At 38.7% G+C, this 11,620-nt stretch overlaps 1 protein-coding gene across 5 annotated transcripts in view; it reads left to right on the forward strand.

Moving 5' to 3' along the window:
* Positions 1–11,365, forward strand: part of LOC134530692 (cilia- and flagella-associated protein 157) — a 39,118-nt gene extending 27,753 nt beyond the window's left edge. For 2 of the 5 annotated variants that reach the window (XM_063365766.1, XM_063365765.1), the window contains exons 7-10: positions 566–709; positions 3,882–4,163; positions 9,268–9,392; positions 10,994–11,365. In XM_063365766.1, coding sequence (XP_063221836.1) covers positions 566–709; positions 3,882–4,163; positions 9,268–9,392; positions 10,994–11,264 — 822 coding nt within the window. In that variant the 3' untranslated portion in view covers positions 11,265–11,365. Of the gene's footprint in view, positions 1–565; positions 710–3,881; positions 4,164–9,267; positions 9,393–10,675 lie in introns of all 5 variants that reach the window. The other 3 variants (XM_063365763.1, XM_063365764.1, XM_063365767.1) reach the window with 2 other exon arrangements.
* Positions 11,366–11,620: the final 255 nt, after the last annotated feature.

Below are 11,620 nucleotides of genomic sequence, written 5' to 3' on the forward strand. Positions count from 1 at the left end.
ACGCTTGTTAATGATTGGATTACGGAATTTTAGTTTCCTGACCAGAACTGTCGAGAGAAGGTGCAGGAGGGCCAAAATTCCCGGGGCACAACCCCCCTTGGGGCCCTAGGTGGTATGGAATGTTCCTTGGATGTTTTAAAAGCATGCTGGCCATTTTCATGGATGGAAGTTTTTGTTTTTAATGATTGTGTGGATTTATAACAAAGTAAAACTTCCTAGTCAATAAGGCTGTTGTTGGGTGATGCTTGTAACGATAAAAGATATTATCCAAGTGAGCAGTGCTTTTAATTAAATACAGAAAAAAAAAACCTTTAAAACATATCCATGTACACATTTTCGTAAATATGTATTCATTTTTATATTTACATAATTACAATTATGAATTACCTCAATAAATTTGGCAAACAACATTAACAAATATTCAGAACCTGTGAGAGAAGTATTGTGTGACAGGTTATTCTGTTGAAACAGTTCTGGTGAAAGCTTCCACTGCAACCTGTAAGTAACCATCTATTGTGGTGTGAAAGGTTTCCTTCCTGATACTGATGATGGTGTGTGTGTGCAGTACAACCAGATGTTGGAAGAGTCTCGAGTACTGATGAACGAGAATGCCAACCTGAAGGACTTGACTTACGAGTTGCGGCTAGAAGCACAGCTGTTCGAGGAAGAAAAAAACACAGCCATTGCCGACAGCAAAGTGCAACTAAGGGTAAGCACACACACTCATTCACACACAACAGTCTCAACTTACTTACAGATTATGTTGAAACGGGCAGTTTAACATCTTTGTCATGAAATCAGTACATAACTGGAAATATTAATTTTTATTACAGGTTTACAATAAGATAATGCAGGGCCGCTACGAGTCTCTGGCACCCGGGGCATGAATGGATTCATGCGCCCCCCCCCCTTTTTTTGCACATACCACACCAATAAAGCGGGGGATCCGGGGGGCCTCCCACGGAAAAATGGCGCTATTTAAGCATTTTCCATACCTACATGTAACAGTTTCTGTGCTACTGTAACTTCCATGCATGAACCCACTATGTCCATAAAGTAGTACGTATAATCACTAGACTTGTTCATTAAATATGTTGAGACGTTATATTGTAAATCAGATTAGACATTCCTGGCATGCAAGTTAAAAAACTTTTTACCAGTTACCAGTTGTAGTAGGAATTACAATGCAAGCGATTTCGGCGCACCCACAGCTTTGCACCCGGGGCGTATGCCCCGCTTGACCCCCCCTAGTTGCGGCCCTGAGATAATGTCTCCTGAAATATAACTCCAGCCAAAATTTGGGCTAGGAAAATGACTGCTATTGCAGAACAGCAATATGTATCCTAAAATCTTATGAAACATAAGCTCTGCATTTATGTAGTGGAAATTTTTAGTACAAAAAACCAACACTAAAATGTGCATGTACACAAAAATAATTTAATTACCTAATTGGTTCAAATTGTGCACTTTGATGTAAGATTTTATTCAGGGGCAAATACTTTCAGGGGGGATAAAATGCCTTTTTAATTAGATACTGAATCTGTTATTAGAATTCATTGTTTCATTAGAATTGCCAGTTTTCAAACACACTAAATTGTTAAAGACAACATTATATCTCCATTCAGCACTTAAATTCTGCAATCCATTGGTTGTCAGCTTCTTACACTGAAACTCTCGAGCTCTGCTATCTTCACATATTCTGATTATATCATCAGTTTAGTGCAGTTTGTCAATCCCATATTTTACACATTAGATAAGAGATTCAAAGTGTGTTACAGGATTAGTCCTTCCATTGTGAACTTTTCAAATCATGCTTGCAGTACAGCTTGCCATGGTGTAGGACATCGTTTAGGGAACTTGTTAAGTCAATTTTTAAGGATTCTTCTGTTATATCACTTGTAGATGCTTGCTTGAAAAAAAAAATTAATATACTTCTGGCAGGAACACAGGTATAAGTGCTTGGGAAAATATGATTTATGTCTTCTCATGCCAAAACTTAAAATAAATGGTGAGTTACATATGTATTATATATCATTAAAATTAATTTTATGAATTACCACTTTAGGTGAATTATAGAAAATATTATCCTTTCTTAGGTTGATGTCCATAGTGCCACAATGACTTATAGTGCAGTCAACTGGCTCACTGCCAGTCTTTTTGCTCTGAGCTGAGGAAATGAAACTCCATGGTGGCTCTATTCCAGCTTAAGGCTCATCTCATATGCCATTTGACTACAATTATTTAAGGGATATCTCTGTAAAGTCATCTCACTTAATGCTATCTTGTAATGGTAAAAACTAATAAGTCATGCAAGTTGAGGGCTGCTCGCACGTTCCCGGCGATTTTAAGACGTTAAACATGGGCGCCACCACGTGGAAGGGCACGTGGACCCGGCGGAGTCTCTCTCTCAGGGCGTTACGTAGCCCAAGTGGGGACGAGTTACCAGCCCTTTCTACCCTTCCTATCCAGACCTGGCCCGCTCTAGGCGTCGGGCACGCCACACTCCTAGGCTAAGTAGGCTCACTCACCACGTGGTTAAATAAAATACTCAGTTTATATTTATTCCCAGATTTAATTTCACTAACACGTTAACTCCACGTCCGTTACACGTTACACGGTTAAAAAGCCTGAGGCACGAATCGACTTAGGTGAAGGCATGGTCCACACACGTGGCCATGCTACAAAGTATACTTATTACACGATGGTTAAAAAACTCGACTGAGACAATTAATTAATTAAGCAGTCCGCTGACTGAGAGCCGCCCCGAGGATAACGAACGAAAGAGATTTAGAAAGAATTAACGAAACAGAATTACTTGGTCAGTGATGCACAATGGTTGAGGTCCCCGGGGTGCTGGCGCGTCTGCTCTCGGTCAGTGATGAAGATGGACTGGGGCGAGAGCTCTGCTCGTCTCGACCAACATGGCGCCTCCGCGCCAACACAATTACCGTTATTACATCCTATGATTCCGTGCCCCGGCGAAAGTTAAGTAAATTACAGATAAACATTAAAAAATATATAAAAATTACTGACAATTTAAAGTTCGTTAATATTTACTTATTTAATGATAATTTATATAAAAACATTCCTACTCTCGTCCAAGTCCGTGCCTGTTCGGGTCCGCCCGGGCAACGTCTGTGGTTCTTTCAAGTAACATATTTAAATTAAAGAAAACGCAAGTAAATTGCACAACACTGGGGCAAAGACGAATGAAAACAAACAAAAGGTTTACAAATAATATTAAAACGTAGCAATTTTAGGGGTCGCCGCACTGCTTCTAAGCGCCCTCTTGTGGTAGTTCGTGGCGCGCAATTCAAACACACGACTACGTACATGGCGGTACAAATGCCAGGGAAGGGGAAGGGGATGTTGAGGAAACGGAGACTGACTAGGCTCATGGGGCGTAGCCCCGGCTGACGTCAAAGTGTTCATAGTATTGAACATTAGCATGACATCTTGTAGCTCGAAAATAATGTAAAGTAGAATGTACCAAATTGTATGTTTTCAGTTCAGAGATAATTTCCACACGATTTAAGTTAACAGTCCCCAAACTATGTATTTATATATAATATGTGAACATTAACTAAATTGAATCAAAAACCAAAATGCAAAATAGAAAAAGGCAGCTGGAATTGAAAGTTTTGTGACGTTTAGCACTATCGCTAATTTTTTTCAGACTTTTTCTTGACTTTCATGACCAGTCTAGTTTCATTGCTGTTTTTGACGACTTTCGATACTAGTAGACATTCTGACTTCATGCTGAACTGTCAGTAAATGTAAAACATGCAAAGGAAGGTACCCTGCAATGAGGTTTCACTGCATACCAAAACGTGAACTGTCACCCTGTTTGACGAGCGGTGGTACGCGTGCGTGTGGCGTAGCTCCTGGAGAAGATGAGCGAGGACCACGAGCGGATGGCGGCGCGGGTGGCAGGCCTGCAGGGGGAGCTGAGTCGCTGCGAGGAGGCGAAGGAGGAGCTGTGCGAGCTACGGGCCACCCTGCAGGAGCGAGACGAGTCCATCCAGAGCCTCTGCGTGCTGCTGGGTGCCGCGAGGGAGCAGCAGTGCGAGGCGAGCGCCCAGCTGACCGCGTGCAGGGAGCATGCCGAGCGACTGCGAGAACTCATCCAGAGTTCCATCTCTACCATCAAGAACGCCTTGCTGGTAACACTCCTAACTCATTCTGCTGCTGTGTGGCAAGCTTTCATGTTCTTATCAGGGTTCGGAAAAAAACAGTTTTTTAAAAATAAAAATCATGTTTCTTATTGTTTTAAACTGTTTTTTTTTTGTTTTAAACAGTTTGTCATTTTTTAAAGAGTTTTTTTAAGTTTAACTTTTTTTTGTTTTTAATATTAATTTTAATCAAAACCACCAGAATATGTTTTGCACATATGGTTTCAGCAGAAGTCCCATCAGGTGTAAGGTATATTGCTACACATTTTTGAATATGGAATTCCCTGACGTTGCCCGGTTTTCCCTGACTGTAGCCATTCCGGATATTATTAAGTACAAGGCAAAAAGTTCACCTTTCAAGGAGTACTTATTCAGTCATGTAACACTAAAAGAGATTAAACCTCTAGTATGGTGGATGGCTTTGGAGAAAAGTATTCATCATGCAACTTTGAACCTGGCACATCAGTTACACAGAGCAGTGGCTTCGTCAGCTGGTATTGAACGTCTTTTCTCCACATTCGGGTTTGTGCATAGTACTGTAAGGAACCGGCTAGGAACAGTGAAGGCTGCCAAACTTGTAACTGTTTTCCGTGCACTTAACTAACAAAAACAGATTTTAATTAGGTTAGATGAACTTAGTGGAACTGGCACCCTAAAAGGTATGACTGGTTTGACCCCAAGCATTGCTGGTATTTTATGTTTACGTGAGGAATGTGTTTCACTTCAAAACTTCTCATCCTAGTCTGGATATTTATCACAATTGGTGACTTACAATGAGACAGTGATGCTTGCGATGAAAATATCAATATGCAGTTTTCGTTTTCGTAAGAAATAAAACTTTTTTTAAAATACATATAAAAAACATGTTTAGAACAGAATGTATTGTTTAAAACAATTTTGAACATATTGTTTTAAACATTTTGTTTTAAACGTGCCAACCCTGGTTCTTATATTCTCACTCTCAAACTCTAGATTAGGGTCATGAAAGCTATGAAAGTTATAACTATCTGAGAGTAGGATTCTGTGAAGCTTTGAAAATAATGCATCACATAAAACATAAAAGTTATATAAAATGAAAACATTTGTTAGTGTAAGAACATTTTTTTAACCAATTAAACAGTAAGTTAGTATTGTGTCTGTATTTACTTGAGTTAATATGTCAATATTAAATGGCTGAGTGATTCTAGAATCCATGAAGACTAAGAAAAACTAGAGAATACAAAACTTCTTGCTTTGAGTCTTAACAAATTACACACTTCTATCTATATACATACAGAGGTGTGTATACATATACAGTGGACTCTCCCTATAACGATATCCAAGGGACCAGCGATTTTCATCGTTATAGAGAAAGATTGTTATACAGAGAGAAACCTATTTTTAAATCTTGGATGGAGTAGTGTGCTGAAATAAAACACCATATTAAACATTATAAATACAATATACAGTACTATATTTACATTGTCCACAAACACACATATGTACATATGTAGTAGTAAATTACATATGTATGTATATGAAATGATACAATGATACAGTGTATACAATCATTAGTACATATGTAGTACTCTGTATTTAGAATGTCAAAATACGTACATACATAACACAACAAGACATACAGTTCATACAGTTTATTGGAAGAAGTCTTTTAGCGTCGTTTGCCTTTTTTTAGTTTTCCACAGCAATGACCTCACTTTATCTTCTAAACGACCGACATCTTCCGTAGCCACAGGATCATCTTGGTGAGTAAAGAATCTTCTCAGTACTTTAGCAGCCTCCAATGCCTCTTTTGGAGTTGGGACCGGTTCTGGTTCAGGCTCCTCCTCTGGATCAATGTTTTCCTGATCACTATCTTCATCAACACGAACAGAATTCAGGATGTCTTCGTCTGTAACACCCGCTGCTGTAGCCACTTGCCCATCGATGTTTTCAAAATCCAGAAGCTCCTCTTCTGAAAATGTTGTAGGAAGCTCCAGCTGCTGAACCCAAACGGCCAAAGGCAAGTCATCTTCATCATCTGCTGGCTCGGGATCTTTCAGCCATCCTGCATGCTTGAAGGAATGTCTTATGGTCTTATCCGTTACCTCTGCCCATGCCCTACTGACCATTTGTATGGCGTCTAGGATCGTAGGTTTGAAATTCCCATTAGACTCGACGAGTTCCATTAAAAGCCTGCGCCTATAATGACTTTTCAAACTTTTGATAACACTTTGGTCCATGGGCTGAAGGACACTTGTGGTGTTGGCAGGTAAGAAGCAGAGTTCTATGTTTTCGAGGTTTTCAATCATTGGATGTGCAGGGCAGTTGTCCACCAAAACCAAGATTTTGTTCCCCTTCAACTCAGAATCCCATTTTCTCAACTCCTCTTCAAAAATTTGAGACGTCATCCAAGCACTTTTGTTTGACTTGTAGGTGACAGGCAGACGCTTGATGTTTTTTAAACAACGCGGGTTTCTAGATTTGCCAATCACCAAAAGTTTTCTCTTTACCGATCCTGTCATATTGGCCGCTACCAAAACTGTAATTCTTTCTTTTGACAACTTTCCTCCAATACACTTTTCTGATTTGAATTTTAAAGTTTTGTTTGGTGTCAACTTGTAAAATAGACCCGTCTCATCAGCATTAAAAATGTTTTCGGCTGAATAACGAGCCTTAAGATCAGGCCATACATTTTCTAGCCAGCCATCTGTAGTGTTCCTATCGACGTCACGAGCCTCCCCGTTGATCTGTCCATAATTAATGTTGTGGCGCTGCTTCCACTTGCTCAGCCAACCTTCAGAAGCCTTAAAATCAGGAATGCCAAGCTCTGTTGCATAAAACTCAGCTTTCATTTTTATCAAAGGTCCAGAGAGCGGTATGTTATTTATGCGTTGCTGTTGAAACCACTGCAGAATAGCACGATCTAAGTCTTCATACTGAGGTTTTCACATTTTCTTTTTATCCCCATGCACATCTGCGTCAAGCCACTTGCGCCTATCCTTCCAAATGGTAGCCACAGTCGATTGGAAAAGCCCCGTTCGCCGCACAACATCAGTTTGTTTTTCACCATTTTCAATTGCTTTAACTAATGACACTTTTTCATCCACGGTGAGCACTTTCCGCTTTCTTGGTAGCATAATGGTTAGAATAAAACTGATAAAACACTCATTAACTTACACGGTGCAGTAAGGTGTACAAAAACAGCTCCGATATGAACAGCCAGGCGTGACGTGGCTAACTGAGTAAACTGACTGAGCTGCTTGGCGCGCGCTCAACTTCCCCACCACTGAACTGCCACCCCCGTGCCGATTAGTGGACTCGACCACCCCTTCGCCCGCCACTGACCTCCCACCCCCGCGCCGACTAGTGGACTCGACCACCCCCTCGCCTAAACACTGGAAATAACCGGTTACGGGCATTGACCTTGAGTCCAACTGGCGATCGCTCGTCAAGTGGTACGACTGGAAATTTGGTTTTATCGTAATGTTTTACTGTATTTTGATTAGTGTTCTAAGTAAATACATCGTTATAGAGAGTGAACGATATCGTTATTTAGAGAGAAAAAATATGTTGTTCTTATGGTAGACCAAACGTTAATGTCAATATCAATCGTTATAGAGAAAGTATCGTTATAGGGAGAATCGCTATATGGAGAGTTCACTGTACTATAGAAATTTCATAATATATTATATGGACTGTCTACTCTTGATAACGTAATTTGACTCACCCCATATCATAATCTCAAATAAATGCTGAAAGGGTAAATTTTTTAATGAATGAAACACAGAATTCTACAACTACTTTACACCTGAAACTATTTTTTACATTAAAATTTACAGTTACCAGACATTGGGTCATCTTTGTACATGCAATGCTGTAGAGCAAGCTCCCAACATGACTGCAACTCGTACTGTAAGAAAGTTAGATGTTTATGTACCTACTCATTATATTCATCCACAGTTTGATTTTAAAGACTGTATGTCTGTCCAAGACAGGTAAATTTTCATTTGGACAGGTAAGGAATGAAAGCCAGCTGTCCGGGGAGAAGTACAGTAGCAGTCTGATTTAACGTGGCTGGTTGTGGGACAAAATTAACATTCATGTTTTTGACAAACCCCAATATTCCAGAAAGAGAACTGACCAAGTAACCTGGAGGTAAAGGACACTAAGTAACAAAATTGATTGATTAGTTTCAGGTTTCTACTTTTATTTTCAGTTTTCTTTGTTAGGAAAAGAAATTTCTTTATGAAACTTTAATACATTATTCATGGTATTATTGGACAAAAACCAAAATTTCAAGATAATTGTTTTAATTTTTCCATTTTTACTTTATAAATAAATATACCTCCAGGGTAAAGATATTAAAACAGTCAGCATATGTGCCAGTAAGACATGAAATCCTGCTCTTCTTTTTCATTATTCCTGGCAATGATGACAAAAAAAGTCCACCTCATGACACAATAAAAAATTATCACTGTAGAGGAGTAAAAAAGACCAGCTCTACCTCACACACACGTGCACATACACACTCGAAGGCACACACTCAACAAACTTCTAGAAGTCTGTTATTTTGTTTCAAGGATTGCAACACTATTAACATACTTGCTGTAGTGTATCAGTTTTTTTACACTATAAATAATTTTCAGTTTAAGCTCTACATTTCTGCCATCAATCAAAAGTAACATTAGAAAATTAATTACTTCTAACAACTGCCAATCCTAGCATCTTTAAACACACACTCTTCGGCTGTCACACAGGAAAACAGCTATCACTCCATTATTTCCAATCATATACCATCCCTGAAGGATGGAGGGTGGAAGAAAATGGAGGAAACCCTCGCTCTGCTACACCAGCGCAAAAAACGTCCACTTATACCTTACCTATGTTTACTTTGAGAGACATGTCTCACCTTCAATACAGGTTTAACCCAAATAATTGTTTTACATACAAATGGATCCAATTTACATGAATTTATTTTTGTGTGCATGCGTGTGCGCGCGTGTGTGTGTGGGAGGGGGGGGGGGGGAAATAATATAATGACAAAATTATGAAACTACACTTTGTGTGAATGGTGGGCTGCAAGTATGTTAGTTTTAGACTTGTTGCAACATTATAGATCCAGGAGGACCCGTTCCATGACGAAGCTCAGGTCTTGGCTTGTCGAGAGAACGTGCTAGGAACACTACTGCAGCTGCTGGACTCCGCTCCAAAGCCTCCGAAACCTCCAAAACTGGATATTGAGTTAGTATCTCTACTGTTTGCAAATGTTTTAAGTTCTTAGCAGCACTAACACTGTCAAAGAATTCTGGATAAAAGATTGAATTAATAAAATACATTAAATTTAGTAATTAGGTAAACATGTTGCTAGTAAAATTGACTTTTTTATTATTGTTTTATAAGGCTGTTTCTTGCTATGATTGGTGAATGTTAAGTGGTGACTTTGCCAGAGCTCATACCTCATATTTTGTAAACAAGCCTAGACAAACAATAATAGCAATAAATATTCATGTTTACTGTTTGTAAGAAAATAGCAGAAAATAAGAACTTCACTGCATGAGTGTATGGTTTTCTACATCGTCATCATTGTTTAAATGTAAACATACTCTATTTACCACTCATAACATGTTTGCTTTCAATGTTCATAAGTTACACACTCAAAAATCTGTGACTGCTTTCTGTAGTTTTAATGGTGACTGTCAACAGAAGTGAAAACTTAAATTTTGTTTTTAAATGTGTAATATGACATAATTTCTACGTCAAATGTACGTAAGAAAATTATTTTGGTATTATATCAGTACGATGTCAGCATGATATTTATCCTTACATCATTTTTTAGTCACAACAGATGTAAGTGGTATGTAAAAATTACATAAAAATCCATTACCTAGCTATGACTTACCAGCGATGTCAGACCTAGGTCATGTATTCACGTGGTCAAATTAACTTCACTTACTGCTACTACAGCATGTCGATGATGCGAACTCACAAGATTTTACCCATCCAAAAAAGGGTCCAACACGCACATGATGCAGTCGAGTATATACAATGTATTAGTGTATATATGCGTATACATGTACACAGGCAGCTGCGATTCGCCAGTCTGGCGCAACACGTCACTAGCATGTCGGTGACGCGAACCCATAAGTTTTGCCCCTACCAAAAATCGCTCAACGCTGCTAAAGAAGTTTTCACTTTTAAAAAAAACTCTGTCCATGCAGAGCATTGCAACATGGCGGTAGCAATTATCACATGCACTGTGCACAATGTTTAAAGCATGTAATTTGAAACTGTTTGGGTTTTTAAATTTTGCCACTAGAAAAGCGGCAACAGGTTATTATGCAAATAACCCTACCCTCAGATGGATGTCCACCGGCCTCCTTCCACCTTCCCCTCATGTATAAATGGTTTGCGTTCCCTTCCTACATACACCGTTATCTCTATGCCATGCGATGAGGACTGGAAAATTAACATGAAGTAATATGTTAACATTCCAATCACAAATCTGTTTATTTTTTTTTTTACAGGAAGAAGCAACTGAAAATAGCCTTGCTGGATCACACACCTGCTGTAAACATTTATTCATTCACTGATGTGAAACCCTTACATATACCTAATTGGTTTCTTCCACTAAATATAACGTACTGTTATTTTTGTGTGCTTGTGATTCTATTATTTAAATTAATAGTTGACCTCACTAGTAAGCAGATCGTCTAATGAATGTACACCTTGAAAATGAACACAATATATAAGAACAATGTATTGTATTCACAGTAGTTAGTATTAATAATTTTTGACAGTCACAAGTGGTGTCAAACTGAAGGTGTTTCTGTAAGTGCCAACAGAGTAGCGCCAACTACAGAAGACCTGATGGCAGACTATGTCACGGGAGACCTGAGCTTGGTGAGTCCTGCTGCACCTCCGTGCACATCACAGCTGCAGGATGTCCGCCCAGACACAGACACAGACACAGACACACCAGAACATGTGGTTGCATCGGCAGATTACAATGCAATGGCCCAAGAGGAACTGGAGACAGCAGACGGATCGTTCAGCACCGATTCCGAAAATGATGAATCACATGATATTGATCAGGAAAAATCCGAGCCTTTTTAGTAGATGTAACTTTTACCCTACGAGAACAACATACATAGTTTCGATTATCATCAGTTAGTTTGAAATTTCAAAATAAGTAAATAAATAAATATTTGATGGCACAACATTGTTTTTGTGTGCGCCATCTCCCTTCTAATAACAAGGTACTTAAAAAATGAAAAATTTTATAAGAGGTTTTTGTTCTAGTCAAGTGACTGTCAAAGTTATTTAAAGTTTGAATAAATAAAACAATATTATGATAAAGAAATTTATTTGAACCAAAAATTAATAAATATCTTGAAATTAATTAATAAAAGGTATGATGAAGTAACTTGTAGATATTATTTTTTTCTGTTTGATTTATCATAACAGGAATA

This window comes from Bacillus rossius, chromosome 3, assembly GCF_032445375.1.
Source record: "Bacillus rossius redtenbacheri isolate Brsri chromosome 3, Brsri_v3, whole genome shotgun sequence".
NCBI lineage: Eukaryota > Metazoa > Arthropoda > Insecta > Phasmatodea > Bacillidae > Bacillus > Bacillus rossius.